Source organism: Pleurodeles waltl, chromosome 4_2 (assembly GCF_031143425.1).
Source record: "Pleurodeles waltl isolate 20211129_DDA chromosome 4_2, aPleWal1.hap1.20221129, whole genome shotgun sequence".
Taxonomy (NCBI): Eukaryota; Metazoa; Chordata; class Amphibia; order Caudata; family Salamandridae; genus Pleurodeles; species Pleurodeles waltl.
The window spans coordinates 195,522,233-195,540,172 of NC_090443.1; the positions used below are offsets into that span (position 1 = coordinate 195,522,233).

Here is a 17,940-nt window from a genome sequence, read left to right on the forward strand (position 1 = left end):
GTGCAGGCCGGCTTCGTCCAGCCCGTCACAAGAACTTTTGCAATGTGTTTAGTCTTTTTTGGGGGCTTGGAGCACATGGCTGCTTCTATGTTTCCAGGAAGCAAAACAATTTATAGCCCAATAGACAGGTAGTGGTCTGTTAAAATTCTCTGTAAAATTTTAACTATCCATAAACAACCATGTTAGCAACCCTCTCTGGTTCCCCTATCTTTTGTTCAAAATACAAGTCATTCTGAGGAATAACCTGATGCGCAATGACCTGTTAAGAGAAAGATTACTATATGCGGCATGTTTTCAGTACATGATCCGGACCTGCTAACATTACTGCTATGCTTAGTGAATTATCTATGTTTTACACAGCAGATAGGCTTCTTTTCTTTCTTCAGCAAGCTAAACAGCCATCAGTCCGCATCCACACCAGAGTCTCTTTGTGCCAGTCTTCTTCAAACCTCCTGCTCGTCCTCAAGGTTGGTTTTAGTTGCCTGTTTCCTTTCTACCTTATTTAAATATCTCATGCTGCGGCAGTTTAACTGCAAGTCATCCATGGCGAAGCATGCCAAGACCACTTGCCTGCATGATCAAAAACTACTTTGGTTGAAAAGGGGCGTAGCATAGCTCTTTGCTGGCCCAACAGTTCTTTGCAGATGCATAATAAGTGCAGAATATCTTCTCTACCTGTCCCACACAGACAGCAACTGGTCTTGGCTGGGGCACGTTTCCAGGGCGACAGATGGAATAACAAGGGCAGTACACCAAGGTGATCGTGCAGATATTTCTCTCTTACTGCTCTGGCGAACCCTGTGTGGAGGTGGGGCTGTGGTGCCATGTTAACGTAGCTGTGCAGAACAAACCAGCCATGAGCCGTACCTGCCAGTGTTGCCCTAGCCTCCAGTAATGAGATCTGTTTGATGGTTTTGTATACCAGGCATTTAAAGCTGGCATGAGTTATTGGCATCTCCTACAGGTCCTATGGGCCCAGTTGTTTAGCTGACCTTTAAAGATAGGACCTTGCTGGAGAGTTCTCCCTAGATGTCAATTCTGCCCAAAGGTGGGCATTCAGGGTGTTTGATTGTGCGCCCTTGATTTTGTGCCAAAGGTCGATGAATGTGACTCTTCTCTCCAGTGTCTGCTTGTGCAGGCTGAACTCAAGTCCTATCTAGGCTTGTGAAGTATACGTAGGAAGGCTAAATGTCATTGTGAAAGCACCAGCAATTATTGCGTCCAGAGCGGCAACTTCTCTGCCCCTCATTGTCTCGCTCCCCTAAGTTATTGTTTGAACAAGTTTTGCCTGCATCACTAGGAGTAGTGGTGCAAAGCTGGAACTAAAACCTTTCTTCTTCAGAGTTTTTAATACAAGAGCTACAGTGTTGCCTCTCCTCCTTAGAGCTTCTTTCTGGAGAGTAAATTAGCTACTACAGTCTATTCTCACTCGTAAGTACGTATATTCTCCTACTGTCTCCAAAGGTTGATTGGCCAGGTACCAGCGTGGGGCCCTTTTTTTTGCTTGGTTTAGGACCACAACCTGGTCCTTTTCTCTTGGTTAATCTTCAGGCCATTTTCATCCGAATAAGATTGAGTGACCTCTAGCAAATGTTGCGACCAAGTAGGGATGTGAACTATAAGCACCAAGTCGTCATCAATAGAAGATTTGAGGGGACCATTCCCCCCTCCCCCAGCTTCGGGCATTGGAATTGCAGCTATCAAACTGTGGTGTTAGATCCACCATGAAAAGGTTAAACAAAGTGGGTGCTAGAACGCATCCCTGCTTCAGGCCTTAGGTGGTTGGAATTTGTCTGAAGAAATGGGGTCCTGCCCCCCAACTTAACTTGCACCCAAGTGTCTGTGTACAGCATGAAGAGCTGTTTCAAAAGGGTGGGTGGAACATTCCAATTATTCAATTTGTGCCACAATTTGCTCTGGTCTATATGATCAAAAGCATACCGGTAATCAGTAAAACAGTGATACAGAGGTGTCTTGGCTCCCTTTGTAGCACCCAATAATAAGCAATGGGCCAAAAGTTTAGTAATAGTACCGGTTTGCATGCAGAATACAGTCTGGTTAAGAGGGATGATTGAGTTGCTTGTAGCCGAGGATAATAACTCCTCTAAGATGACTCCAGCAAAGTATTAAGTCTCGTTATCAGTGAGAGCTACCAGTCTAGTTTTTTTAGCTACTCTTCTCCCCATGTTTGTGAATGGGTGAGGTGTTACATTCCCTCCATGAAGCTAGGATGTCTATTGGAGTGAGCACAAGCACCTAAGGTCAACAAAAGCTAATTTCAGCACAAAATGGAGGTAAGTAGGCTAAATGTTTAGGGAAAGGCCACCCTAAGGCTGACAGGTGTAACACATGGTGATCTCACTCTAAAATAGACTCAGCAGCCACAGTAGGGAAGCAAGAGGAGATGGATGGAATAGGTGAAATGAGGTCTGATGTCAGCTGTATAAGTGCCAGGAAACGAAAATCAAAACTTTCGGGGTTCTCATCTCAGGCTTGTAACATGATATTAAGATCTTCCCATTATAAAATAAGGAGATTAAGAGGTAGTTTTTGATGAGTGCGGAGGGAATGGTAGACGTATTTTGTCCATAAGATAGTCTTACGGACAAAATCAGACCATACTCATCAATACCTATCTTTGTGTTGGATGTGGCACACACCAGAGGCATTCCCATGGGCAACAAGAAACGGGCTGATAGTCTCCCTATTTGTCCCCCTTCTCACTCTAACAAGATTGCATTTAGATGGATCAAGACATAACGCTGGTCAGTAAGGAGTTCTGTTCATCAACAGCCTTCCAGAGAAATATGAAACAATATCATTATTTGTAACCCAAGTTTCTAATCTTTCCTCCCAAATATTTTAAACTGATGAGGTGATAATTCACAGAGTCGCTTGGACTTACCTTTTTGAAGCGTGGGATGATTTCTGCTCCCAACCACATATGGAATTGATTCACTATGGCTAATTCACATTAAATAATGATACAAATATTAGCCCCATATTAGTGGTCTGATTATACAAATTCATGGAAAGTGTATTGAGCTTAGAAGCATTCCCACTTTTTTGACTCTGGATGGCCCAAAACTGCTTCATCCAGTGTAGATGGTGCAAATGGTGGAGTTGAGAGTTGACATAGCAACAATCAATGATCATTATAGGTTGACATTGGTTTTCAATAATTGGCTAGTTTTTACAAATTAAAAGAATGAATACAAGCTATTTTTTACTATATGCAATTCTGATATTGCTGTGGTCTCCTAACAGACATTTACAATAAATAACCAGAATGCGCATGCATCATTAGCTCTAGCAGTTTCTAGAAACTAGGACCACTGCTGCTAAAGCCAATCCCATTTCTTACCTTCTAAAGTTTTCTTATAAACCCAACAAATCCTAATTATATTATCTATTCTCCCCACTTTCACTACAGTGAGTAATTCCTTTTTTGTTAGTCTACACCCAATATCATTTAAAGGTTGGGAGTTCACTGTTTTTCTTTGCATGTTTTTTTAACAAAAAATGGAATAGCAGCCACCATCTTAATCTGTAAAGATGCATATGTATTAGAATATAACGTCCTCATTTAGAGTTTGGCAAATGGGATAATTCTTCACAAGTGCCATAGGATATGATGCACTTGTAATACAGCAGATGGGAAAGTCATCACTTTTGTGAGGGAGTGTTCCATCTGCCAAATTCTAAATTCTAAATCAGGGCCTAAATTATTGCCCAACTATAATCTCAAAAACGTGAGCACCTGTTTGTATATTACAGCAAAGCATCCCAGCAGACAATGTTATTCCAGATAAGCCTTTTCCTGTTAGTAGTTAGACAATTATTGGTTTAATACCTTCAGTTGGTCAAGGCAATTTCAGATAGATTTAGGCCCAGATTCCCAAAGCTTTAGCGTCAGTTTAGCGTTACTTTTTTAATGCTAAACCAACGCTGAACTTTTTTTGCATTCACAAACCAACGCAAATAAGTATTTGCGTTGGTTTATGTGGCAAAGTAATGCAAAGCAGCATGAAATGCTGATTTGCATTACGTTGCGTCAAGGGGGCATTAGAAGGGTGGTACATGGACGTACCTGTGCTACCACCCATGCTTTTTTATGTTAAACCCTATTCTTAAACATCATAAGAAAGGGTTGAGCGCCACAAAAGGGAGAAATTTTGTTATTTCACCTTGTTTTTCCGACTGTTCATGTGTGCTGCACTGTACAGCACACATACATAGTGGGAAAAACATTTGCACTTTTCTAGGCATAGTATTTTGTACAGGAAGGATACCCTTCCTGTATAAAACCTATGCTAGACTCACGCACACAACACTATGCTCCTAATGTGTGTGCGTGGCACACAGCAGCTGAAAACAGCGCTGCCACTAGGGAAAAGAGAGGAAAGTGCCATTTCTATCAGAATATGGCACTCTCCTGCTCTCACGTTGTCACGCAACACAGCGCAGCGCAGCAGCTTTTGGTGCTGTGCTGCATTGCCTGTCACCAACCAGAATCTGGGCCTTTGAGTGTTAAAAAGACTGTCTCGTGGTCACTTTGATGATACTTTTCTACTATTGTCTCCTCTGTTATATGCCGGTCTGAGTGATTTAACAATACGTAGTCAATGTGGCTGCTATATTTCCCTGAATTCAAAGTTGAGGTGGCGTATCTGAACTACATCTGCTGTTACATCTTCGTAGGACACGCGTTGTAGATGGTGGAACCAACTGGTGTAAAACATAGATGGATACTTCAAGAAGGTTGTGGAAGGGACATTATACCGGCGGATCTGAATGCCTGCCTCCTCACATTCTATGCATTCTGTGATATGTTCACATGCAGAATCAAAACACCCACAGCCACTGTTGCACTTCTAGCAATACTTTCAAGAGAACTAGTCAGGTTAATTGGCTGACTCGGAGGAGTCTGTATACTGGACAAGAACTCTCCTCGTCCTCACAAGTCTATGGTTGACTGATCATCCAGTAAAGCCAGAGTAGGTTAGTCTATATTAAACGAAATACCTCTGTTATAGACGCTCAGAGTATTATAGTGCTATGTCAGCACTATTATTTCATATTGCAGCTACTTTCCGAATTAATTCTCCATGTTACCACATAGACATGTCCCCTGAAAGTCACCCTTTCTTACTTAGTGCAGCATCTATATTAAAAATGATAATCTGCATGACCTAGTAGTTCGGGCTAGACTGTCCGAATTGGGGCTAATTTGAATATGGTATCTAATGACAATCACCAAAAGTGATCGAATTAATTAAATGAACACAGATTTTCCAGTGATTGATTTTTCAGACCGTTTAAGAGCAAGGCATCCAGCTATGAAAAATAGCAGTGTCCTGTCTTGAACTACTAAAATTACCTGCGAGGAGTGAGACATAGGAGCTTGAATAAGGTGTGCACCATTGTCAGGGAAAGGGAAATGGTAACACGACCGAAGAAAGCATTATCGTTGGCAGAGGGCAAAGTCTTGACAGGGTTCTTATTTCCCTATTTAGCAAGGATTGTCTGCAAGCATCACTTGGGGCTGACTACTTCTTCTGACACTTGACCAGACTTCTTGCTTAGTGGGCCTAGATGACTTCTTGACGTCAGGACACACATTTTCTACTGCTCGCTTTTTGTTTAAGAAATCACTCCGTTCTTTCAGCAGTAGTCTTGGTTTGCTTCAATTAAACAAATATTAATTAAGCATCTAATAACACTGACGTTTGCGAGAAATTCTCAGAGTACCTATCATACTCAAATAGATGATTTCACCCACAAATAATGTACCTACTAATGTAACTTAGCAGAACATCTACTAAGGAGTACATGAACAGAAGAAAAATGCAACTATAACCCCCCTTATATTGCCTGCACATCATATTGAGAATGCCAATTAAAGACTAAAATCCAATGTATCCATAGAAAATATGAGAAGGCCATAAAGAAAGAAAATGCTTCAAAAACAGTAATGATCTCGCAAGCAGAGCTATACTTCCCAAAGAGCACGCTCATGAGCGAGCATATATGCATAAAACCTGGAGACTGAAACATTGCAGATGTTAAGAAAGGAACTTTTTGTGGGTATAACAATCATGAAAAAATATAAGCAGAAAACAACTATCATTCATTAATATTAATACATAAAACTAGTAAACTGGAGCATGTGAAACAGCTTCATTCAAGTAAAAGAGACAATAATCTCTGCTAAACATCATGTACATTAACTCTCTAATATTTTTCTGCATAGCAGATTTTTAATCAAAACATTGTGCTCCCAACAAGAGGAAGGTTTCAATAAAATTTTACTCCTTCTGTTGGCTGTTTCAAATTTGTCATCTGCCTTTTATAGACGATCCTCCCAAATCAGCCCTACAACTCGAGGTCAGAAATGTAATGGCCTCGTAACCCTCAGATAAGGCTTACAATTTTATTATATTGTAAGCTTCATCCATGGAAAGAATAAAATGTAATTTATTTTTTCCACAGCATTTGAACAATAAAACGAAAATTGTTACTTAAGATCACTTATTATCATCTAACTTGCTGTGTGAGTGGGTGACAGGGAGATGTGTCCAACGTTGGTTCACGAAGATCAGATATGTCACACATTTTAAGGATATCGACCCTAGATACATTTACAGACGCTTCATCTAAATCTGAATTATTGACGTTACCAGTTCTACTGAACATCTGGCTTGAATGTGGACCTCAAGATCAGCTTTCGATATCACTTATTTGGACATGTTATCTCACTCACATTCACAAGCCTCACTCTTAAAAGTTCTCCATCTTGTAAAACGAGTCACAGAAAAATCAAAGCCAAAGCAAAAAGAACCAACATTGATAAATGTAATTAATATATGGGTTCAAATATCTTAGCCAGTTGGCTGGCTGGATCATTTTTGACAATTGTTCATCATGTGCATATATCTAAATTCAATTGCAAAAAAAAAAAAAACGTACATAGATGCTGTTGGAAATGGCCCTTTGTGCAGGGTCATCCCCAGTCTTTTTGCCTCCTTCCTCCTATTTTTTCTGATATGTTTTTTGTTGGCTCATGGACTCTGGGCACTTTACCACTGCTAACCAGTGCTAAAGTGCATATGCTCTCTGTGTAAAGTGTATTGTTGATTGGTTTATCCATGATTGGCATATTTGATTTACTGGTAAGTCCCTAGTAAAGTGCACTAGAGGTGCCCAGGGCCTGTAAATCAAATGCTGCTAGTGGGTCTGCAGCACTGGTTGTGCCACCCACATTAGTAGCCCTGTAAACATGGCTCAGACCTGCCTCTGCAGTGTATGTGGGTGCAGTTTTAAACGGGAAACATCCTGAACAACTAGGTCTAAACCACTACTTACCTGAACCACTACTGCTAAACAACTAAAAAGTCTCTACAACTAAGTACTGAACAACTACTGTCTGAACAACTACTGTGTCTGAATAACAATTGCCTGAACAACTAATTTTAAGGTAAGGTTTTCCTTTTGGTTTTTATGGTTTATTAGTTGTTTAGAATATATATATATATATTAGTTGTTCAGGCAATTGTTATTCAGACACAGTAGTTGTTCAGTACTTAGTTGTAGAGACTTTTTAGTTGTTTAGCAGTAGTGGTTTAGGCTATAGTTGTTTAGGACCTAGCTGTTCTGTCACATATTCGTTTTAAACTACCAATTCGACTTGGCAAGTGAACCCACTTGCCAGGCCTAAACCTTCCCTTTTACTACATATAAGGCACCCCTAACATAGGCCCTAGGTAGCCCCATGGGCAGGGTGCAGTGTATGTTTAAGGTCAGACATATACTAGTGTGTCTTACATGTCCTAACAGTGAAATACTGCCAAATCCGGCTTTCACTGTGTAAGGTGGGCTGCCTTTAAATATCCTTAAAGCACCGATTCCCTTTAAGAGCAGATAAAAATGGGTAGTTTAGGGTCTCTGAACTCACAATTTAAAAATACATCTTTTAGTGAAGTTGGTTTTTAAATTGTCTGTTTGAAAATGCCACTTTTAGAAAGTAGGCATTTTCTTGCCTATACCATTCTGTGACTCTACCTGTTTGTGGATTGTCTGTGTGGGTCAGTTTGACAGTTGGGCTGTTTTGCACCTCTCTAGACAGTGACATAAAAGGGGCCGGGGGTGTAGCCTGCATATCCTGATGAGCCATCTGAGCTAGAGAGGAGGGAGGAGTGGTCGTTTACACCTGATAGGACTGTGCCTGCCCTCACACAATGCCGTCTCCGACCCCCTGGTGAGTGTCTGGGGCCTGGCCTGGACAAAGAAGGATCTTGCAAACACTTGAGACTTTGCTTTGAAGTTTGCCAACTTCAAAGGCAGAACTGGGTATAAGAAGAAGACCCAAAACCCCAGACTTTTAGAATCTTTCTGGAATCAAGAGGAACCTCTGCCCAGGAGAAGAGCTGAAGAGCAGAAGGAGGAGTACTGTCCCTTTGCTGATTTTGCTTTGCTGGATTGGCCTGCAGTTGCTGCTTCTGCCTGAAAAAAGTGCAAAAGGTAAACTTTGCTGTGTGTCCTGCTTGAGAAAGTTCTCCAAGGGCTTGGAGTAGAGCTTGCCTCCTGTTGGAAGTTTCAGGAACACCAAAGACTTCAGTTTCCTCAACCTGCAGCACTGGGAACTGTGTGTTTTGTGCTGCTCAAGTAGAGAAACCACTGTGACGCCACAATGATGTCGCTGCCCTGCACTGTGACCTGCCGACGCTGCATGGAGTCGCATTGCCCCACTTCGCACCGCAACCCTGGTCTCACCGACGCTATCATCAGACAACTTCACCGCACCACCACCTGTGAGCCCCGCACTTCAGCCCCGTCAGCGGCAGCAGCTGCAAACCTTTTAACAAAATCTAATAATAAAACTATGTTTATTATCGTTTTTTGGTAAAAGGGGTGGGGCGACGGCCTGTGCCTCACACAGAGGAGGATTGCAAAGCACTACCCCTCAGTGCGCATATATGTTTGGCCAGCCGTCTCGGGCCTGCCAAATATACATGCGCAGTAAGCTCTCTCCATCCCAGCAACACAGTTGCCAGGCTGGAGAGAGCATGCACAGGCACCCAGGCTGCTTGGGAGCGCCATGGCTGGGCGCTCCCAGCCAATCCTAACGCTACTCTGAGCAGTGTCAGGATTGGCCGCAGGGCAAGCTGGGAGCCTGTGCATGCAACCTGTCTGCAGAGGAGAGGAGAGGAGCAGCGCAGTGGCACAGGTATGTATTTTTTATTAATCCCCCCCACACGCACCACCCGCCCCATTTTAGCACCACAAGCCGCTCCTGAGGAACAGTGCTCCTATTTTTCAGTTATGCTATCAAAGTAAGTCATTGTTTTGCAGCAAAATTACACAGAAGTAAATTATTTAATCTAAAAAAATCAAGACATAATTTGATGGTTCATGCCCACATGTTACACACAGGGTATTGATGAAAGACTAAGGGTGTAGGGAAATGCCTCTTTTTGTATGGTCTTCCCCATGTTTATGGAGTAATGCTGCTGGTTTTTCAACTTTTAGAGTAACCAGACCTCAGTGCCTGTGCCATTACCCTTAAACTGGTATGTCAAATTGCCTCATACTCAATTGGCTAAACTGTACCTGTAATTTGTAAGCTTACCTGTAAGACCCTAGTAAATTCTATCAAAGGTACGTAGGGCATGTAAGTTAGAGGGTCACTCCAGGGCCTGTAACACTAGTTGTGCCATCCTGAGCCAGACATCAGTAAAAGAAGACTCCCAGCCCACCATTGTATGCTGGAAGAGTAGTTTGCACTGCTAGTCCTACCTTGCCATTTAAAGTAATGGCAAAGCCAGACTTCTCACAGTATATGTTTAAGTCCCCTATGGCAGGCCTACTTTGGAAAGGTTTGGTCGCACAATTACAGAGTTACATGCTGCCCACTCAGTTCTGCTAACTCTGGAACAGTACGGCTAAAGTGGGTCATCCAAGGTATCAAACAACTCATTACATTAAGCCCAGCTTAGTACTTAGGTTGAAAATAATGTAACAAGTTGCAGTGTGAAACTTTAGTAAAGTTGTCACTTTGTTGTCTTTAGTCCCCTTTGCCCATACTTGTTACACAGGGGTCCTTTCTGCTCTCCTAGGGAGACGGTCTAATGACTGCCAGGAAAGGATACAATAGGGGCATGCACTGGAAGGAGGTTTCACCAACCTCCTGCAGGAACCACACAGATGTTGTCCCAAAAGGCAATCTTCAAAGGAAAAGTCACCCTTAAAGAGCAAATTTGTAACACTTGGGAAAGGGGCTGCTCCATTGTTCAGACATACAGACTGGCACTAGAGACAGGAGAGGCAAAACCAGTTGTCAAACTGGTTTTACAGGGAGGGTTGTCCCCTTGGTAGCCACACCTCTGGGTTAGGCTAGGGAGCTCCACATGCTGGCAGCAGATTCCTGCTATATTGGAAGTGGTAGAACAATGCATTCTGGGATGCTCGAATGCCACACTTCACAGGAAGTGGTCCTCAAGTAGGAAAGAACCTGGTAGGCCATTGGCCACAAACCGCATTATGCCCAAAGGGAATGTTCTGAGCATAGGTAAGGCACTCTTGGCACCCCAAAACTAAAATCTTGACTGTACTGAAAAAGGACTGAGGAAGAACTGCCCTGCTGCACCATGGGACCGGCTAAGAGAGGCTACACCATTGTACACTGCACATGGTGGCTCGCAAAGGAAAGGGACTGTGCCAGCCTTGTCCTGCTCAAGGAGAAGTGGTCTGCAGAGCCCAAAGACAAGAGATTTTAAGGGCCAGCTAATTGGCCTTCCGTTCTCAGACACAACAGTTGAGGAAGTCTGCTGGGGTAAGTTGGTTGCCCAAAGTCATCAACCTACTACCATCCCCGCCATGCAGCACAAGGGTCTAGGACCCAATGCACAAAATTGCACTCAAGTTTGCTGAGCCCAGGAATGTCATCAGAGTGCAGCTAGGACCTCCAGAGGATGCGTTATCAACCCAGGAAGGATTGCCTGAGGACCACGATACTGGACTTCTGCCAGCACCTAGAGAACTTTGAGGGCTGTTGACCCTATGACTCTGATCACCTAACCCCCTTTGTGGACAGAGGCATAGTCGCAGTAAACCCCCATCGCCCACATCGCTTCCACATCATCCTTTGAGCATCTTAACCAACCTTTATCCCTTGCATCAGGACCAGTTCAATATGAAAGCCCTGCAAAAGATGAAAGTGCCTGGAACTGCCTGAAGACTGCTTCACCCGCTGAAGTAACTGTTTCTGAAGGCCTTGCTGTTCCCTGTGACTGGCTCCATACTAAAGTTGGTTCCTTAAAATGACTCAAATGACCGCATTTCAAATCGGTTGAATTTGCCAATGCTTGTTTGCAAGTGGATGAACTACCATTATTTACTATAATTCTATATCTCTGGAACGCTTCGGTAGATCTTTTTCATTGTGGTGTCAAAAATATATAAAAATACAGTCTATTTTTTATATTGGTGTTAGATTTCTTTGCCAATTTCTTCTGTTACTGTTTTGGTGATATTTAAATGCTTTACACTTTATTCTTTGTGAAAGCTTTGCTGCTCAGAGCCACAGCTACCAGAGGTTGAGCTGAACGTTTAACAAACAAAACCTAAGGGTCTTAAAGGGTTTGTTAAGCGTCTTGCATGGTGAGGTCGCCCAACCACACGCTAGATTACACCCCATCTCCTCACAAAGACTTTTAGTCACAGTGCAAATCTGGATTGCTCAGAAAACTCTTTATGTGACCTTCATCAAGAAGTGAAAACCAATGTCTCCAGAAGTGGACAATAGATAATAAGAATCTGGCATAATGGATATCATAAAATGAAAAGTACATTTAAGGAAGAGAAAGTTGTAATTCACCCATGGTCAATTCTATCATGTGGACAAAGAGAATCCAAATTGATCAAGCAAGCCCAGAGCTGCATCAGATATTTAGGATATCTACAAAACAAGAAGCTGCATACAATTCATCCAAATGAGAATGCAGAAGTCAGCATAAAAATCCTACATGGGTTTGGTCCTCAAAGATCAACATGGGGCAACTCTTAGTGTAACATCAAAAAAATCATTGTATTTATGGAATATTTCATTTTAATAGAGATGAAAAGCATTAGATATTAGAACAATTCTTATCTGGTTGTAAAAGGGTTGGTCCAAAAACAAGCTCTTGACTCTTTTTCAGAGTAAGACCCCTCCTCTGACACATAATACCCAAGTTCTTTGGATGCAAATTTAAATCACTGACTAGCTGATGTTTCACTCATTGGATCAATGGCATCACATGAGTATTACACAAGAAGTTATGCGACATCCTAACAAGTATAGGGGTCGAACTAACAATAGTCCAATTTATAAGGGATCGGTACTCCGGGTGTAGAGCAAGAGTGAGGTACGGGACAAGAGGGGAATGTACCAGGCCTTTTGGCATTCATAGAGGGGTGCACCAAGGCTGCGTCCTAGCCCCACTCTTGTTCTCATTATACATAAATAATTTAGAACGTTCACTGACAAGCAAATGCAAAGACCTCCCTCAAATAGGTAAATGTGCTGTCCCTGTACTGCTTTATGCAGACGACGCAGTACTTATGGCTAGGACACCGTTAGCCCTCCAAAAACTCTTAACTACCTGTATATCTTTTATGACGGATCGGGGACTTACGGTCAATCGTTCTAAAACTTTCACAATGAATTGCGGTAGGAAAATGGGTAAGACCTACAATATTACTATACACTAGGACAAAGTGGCGGCAGCCCGCACTTTTTCATATCTGGGAATAATGTTTGACAATCAGGGCTCCTAGGCACATTGTCTGAAAATAAAAAAAGAGCAGATTATCAAAACAACTGCGGCCCTGAAGATTTTTTCAAAAAAGTTAGGGGGGATTGCCCTCCCGAATTTGGTAAAAATCTACAAAGCTAAGTGTATTCCGGCGGTAACGTACGGAGTGGGCATTTGGGGGTATACTAACTGTAACTTGGTTCAGACTGTGGAAATCGACTTTCTCAGATACTTATTAATGGTACCAAATGGAACGTCATCATATCTTAGCCACACGGAATTAGGGGTTCCTTTTGTAGCCGATCTGATAAAGATACAGCCACTATTATTATGGCATAAAGTGTGGACCTCTGAGCACACTGGGTTAAACAAGATCATTTTATCAGATTGCATGAGGTCAATACACTCGCAAAGAGTTCCCTGGCTGAGATATATTAGGACCTTTTTTGGAGCCATGGGCTGTAAGGACTATTATACAAACCCACAATCACTGGAAAATATATCCAGGAAAGAACTGAGGGCTTTGACACTGAAGCACCTGGAAAAACAGCGATGGGAAGTGGAATAAAAAAAACCTAGCGTCATGTCTAATCAATTAATTTTGTCTACGGAAGCGATGCAGCCTTACTTAGCAAATGTGACAAACCCTCGACATCGCTTCGTCCTTACAAGATTACGTTTAGACACTTTCCATCGTTTAGTAACCTTCCCGATCATGAATGACTGGAGTTCTCCACTAAGACTTTGCCCTTGCGACACAAAATCGGCCCAATCCACGATGCATGTGGTCCTCTTCTGTAAATTTTATGACAAACATAGAAAACGCCTATTATTGCCTCTCTTAAGATTGATTAATTTGTGTCAGTGCCGCAACGCGCATTTTAGTCTGCAGGTTTTATCCTCTATTGAAATGTGTGGAATCCTGGCAAACTTTCTATGTTCAGTACTGACTTTAAGAAAGACTATGGGCATATTGGACTAATTTTACTGAAATGTGTGGAACTTTTTTGTAAATTTTATTCTCATGGTTCAGCCGCAAGGACATTCACGGGCGTGCTGCCCCAAATTCATCAAGGTTTAAATATTTGTATATGGCTAATTTACGAACGTGTTTTAACGTTTTATCATCTACTTTTATTATTTTATATATTTATTGTGTCTATATATATAGAAGTGGTTTTTTTCTACTTGATACTTTTATGGCTTGTTGAAAGCCGAATAAAGTTTGTTTGATGATGATGATGATCACATGATTGAACAGCATTAACTATGGAAATGAAAATGAAGTCAAGAGAAAATCATAAGTATGTATATGATGAACATGTTAAAATGTTAAATGAAAGCCATGCACAGACTACATGCTCACGCCAAGCAGTGATGACTCAAGCAACTCTCACCTTCTCCCAACTGCTTCTGCAACATCTGCAGTTCCTGCTGCACCTCTCCCAAGGAGAACCTCGGTGTCCCACTGGAGCCAAAACCAAGGTGAGGCAAGCCAGGTCTAGGGACTAGGAAGGATGAATGATCAAGATAAGGGGTCCCAGGAACACTACCTGAGCAAGTGATTGGGTTGAAATGATGCCCTAGAAGAGGAAAATGAAATATAGAAAAAAACAATAAAATAAAATCAATGAGATGACACCGTAGGATATAGAAGGAAAGTTTAGGGTTACTGTAAAACAAGAAGATCTAATCTTTAGATTAACCAAAGCACAGCAAACACAGTCTGGAACTGAGCTCATCTGGAGGACTGGGAAAGAGGGTCAGGCTATAAATGGAGCTGGAAGCTTGAGATGATTCGAAGGAGAACTGGGGATGGACCTTGGGAGTGGCAGGTGCTTTTGTTGGGTGCACAATTCCAACATTTATGGGACAAGGGGGAGGTGCGGTTAAATGAATAGCTCGCTGCTCCACCCTAGTTAAGATCAGTTTAATGAAAGATATTCAAAGAAGAGGAAATTACAATGAGGATGAGGGCTGTGCAAAGGGTGTGGATAGAATGGAGAGGGTATTGGTTAATGGGTGATCACAGAGACGTTTTTTAAAAAGTATCTATTGACAACTGCAAAAAAAAATGGGGTCAACCAGGTAACCTTAAGAACCAGGGTAATAATACTATATCAAAAATCAAGGTTCTCTTAGGGACTACAGTTCCCAGCCTCCTCATGGCACTGTAGATGGTCCGAACACGCTGACTAGTGACGTCAGACATGCTTAACAGTTCTGAGCTTTAAGCACAGCAGTTGTTGTTGCTGCCAAGTTGCTCCATTTTCGCTCAATTGTGAGCTTCATAGCTATTTTTGGACGTGCTTCAGAGTCTAAAGTAGAGGTGCACTGACCCAAATGGCTTTTGCTGCCATCTCCAGTCATCTTGAGGTTCCCTGCCTTGTTAGGCTTTGACCTTTTTCTGTCTCCTCCATGTGACAGGACCACACCCGTCCGGCATGATTTGGACATTGGGCAGGCATTTTGGCTTTTTATTTGATGGATTAATATGAAGTAAGTTTACTCATACTGACTTGAGTGACTTTTTAATCTGTTTCCTTAGTTACAGCAATGATTAGATGCTAAATGTGAGCCTTATTATTGCTATTTTTCCAATAGGTTTTCTACACTGTGGTTTGTCTTATGGTTGGCCACCTGCTATTGTGCGGTCCATCACTGCAGTTTCAGTTACCTGGTTTTTGTAGGACCTCTTGTGTTTTTTTGTATTCGCACCAGAATTCCTTGATCTTTACGGTGTTTGTGTACTTTGTTTCACGTTGTCTCTTTGATATATGATTTTACACTTGTACCTTTATAACTACTTAAACATATATCTCTTTTTTAAATTTGTCTGTGTGTGTGGGAATTTTATTGTGTACACCTGTTTATATGTTATTGGTCATACAGTGTGCTATTTTCTAGTTCTCTTCTATTCTCCTCCCCTAGAGAACCTTAATTCTTGTTGTAGTAGAGGTGAAGATTAAAGTCTCCAAGACTAATCAGTGATACAGTGGTTGCAAAGGAGATAAAGGGCCTGATTTAGGGTTTGATGGACAGAATGGTTTCTGTCGGGATAGCAAAGTACATTACCTCCACTGTCCCAATGGTACTCTGTCTGTCAAATTTAGAGATGACCTCTTGTCCAGTGATTATTTCTGTACCTTGAAAGGTACTGCCATCATTGCAGTTCCTTTCAAGGTAAATAACGTTTGACGGACAGCTACTTTTGGTTTTGATGGATACTCACCAAACTTCAATTTTTTTTTGTCTTTCAGAAAGAAGCTCCCAGGGTGTTGGCATTTTTTTTTATTATTCGTCTGATGGGCCTACTCTGTCGGGCTGTCAGAGGATGCTTTCATTTGATGGAGTCAGCAAAGGCTCTGGTGACAAAAAAGCTTACATCCTATTCGTCTCTAAATGAGGAAGGCGGATCGAGAATGTTGTACTCTGTCAGGTTTGCAGAATCTGTTTGCTGAACTCTAAATTAACCTCTAAGGGTGTGTTACTCTCCCCATCATGGTGGGACACACTAACAGGGTTTGGGAGAAATTGGTGTATTGAGTGTAGAGCATAGGGATTGCTGTGCTGTTTTTGGTCAATTTTGTCCACTATATGAAGGAATTATGGGGCGGAAAGGGATTGTGAAGATTTGTAATAAATTAAGTGTTGATACACAGAGGCCGAGTTAAATGATGTGTAAAATGCAGATTTTGGAGGTTGAGAATCTCTTTGATGTCTAGATTGGGGTGGTAAAATGAGGTTGGAATGAGCATGCTTGCTTCATCAGCTGTAATGGAGTATGAGTTGCAAGGTATTGTGGTGTTTATCCAACGTGGTCATTGTGATGTGGGTAGACATAAAGATGTAGTGTTATGCTCTAGAGTGTTAAACAGCGTTTTTGGTTCTGTCTGACTGCTGACTTGAGAGGAAGTGCTACTTCTGTACCTATAAACTGGCTGCAAAATCTGCTTGTCCTCTCCATCTTTAGAAATATAGCAACAAGCTGACCTACCCAGACAGGTGTCATCAGAACTGACTTCCCAGTGACTCAAGGACAATCTGAGCCTGTTTTTGCTGTGATGTCCCAGTGGCCTCTGCAGGTGTTCTAGTATCTCTGAGGAGTTACAGTTCCACCATGGTGAGTGAGGTAAAGGACAAGCTACAGGCAGCATTCAGGAGATTTATTTTTCTTATTCAGACACACTATACAGCATTTGCTTGACAGTGTGACAATATCCAAGCGGTAGGAGCTCAAGCAGCTTACTCGTAGATAAACAGTAGCCAACTATGTGCATCCTGCTCTACTCGTGACTGCGTCTGTAAGTCTCCTGTGAGAGCTGCAGTGATGCACTGACTCACGTCCTCTATCAGCAATCCTCACGGAGGTCATGCTGCATGACCCAATGTCGTGGCCATTTTCGAAGTGGCAAGAAGGAACTGAAGAGTAACTTAACTAGCACACAGATTTAAGCAATTTTGCAAGGAACATCAATTGTTTTCAGGAATTTGAAAAAGAAGGTAATGTTGAGTATTGCCACAATTTGTTATTCACTTTTCCTGCATACTGAGAATTAGTGAGTGCCTTTACTATATGTGACTGGAATTGATCTGACAAAGCTTAGAAGAATTTACACCTACAAGGAAAAAGAAGATCTTATTCCCCTTTGGATCCTAAAAGGAGTATTGTTTATGGCTGGGTGGAAAAAAATCAGAATCCCAGATGGAACGGATGTGTTTAAAAATGCTTTGGATAATTTAAACTGTTCAAACCAACTGTTTGTGCAGCTATCAATAGATATAATTTTTTTTAACTCGAAGACAACATTTCAAAATCAATGTATGACTATGCATCAGCACTTAGGACTAACCATCTTTTGCAAATTTAGACCCATAATTATGTGATTTTAGCACAGGGCAGCGCAGCAAGGCACCTTGCTGTGCTGCCCCGCATCAAAAGGAAAGGGCAGGAATGCACTGTATCTATGGCATATGGAGCATTCCTGTCCTTTCCCTCCGTGCTGGCACCCTTTCCGCAACCTAGAGCTAGCGCGCCTGGTCCTTAGTAAGTAAACTAACAAGGGAACACATAGAGGCTGATTAACCTTTTGATTCACATGGAGTATCCTAGTCATGTAGTAACAAATGTTCATCAATAATCAAT

General features: G+C 41.9%; 1 protein-coding gene across 1 annotated transcript in view; it reads right to left on the reverse strand.

The window, feature by feature from the left end:
• Positions 1-17,940, reverse strand: part of LOC138292459 (myomegalin-like) — a 1,643,599-nt gene that overhangs the window by 493,110 nt on the left and 1,132,549 nt on the right. The window contains exon 25 of the mRNA XM_069231077.1: positions 14,192-14,377. Coding sequence (XP_069087178.1) covers positions 14,192-14,377 — 186 coding nt within the window. The remainder of the gene's footprint in view (positions 1-14,191; positions 14,378-17,940) is intronic.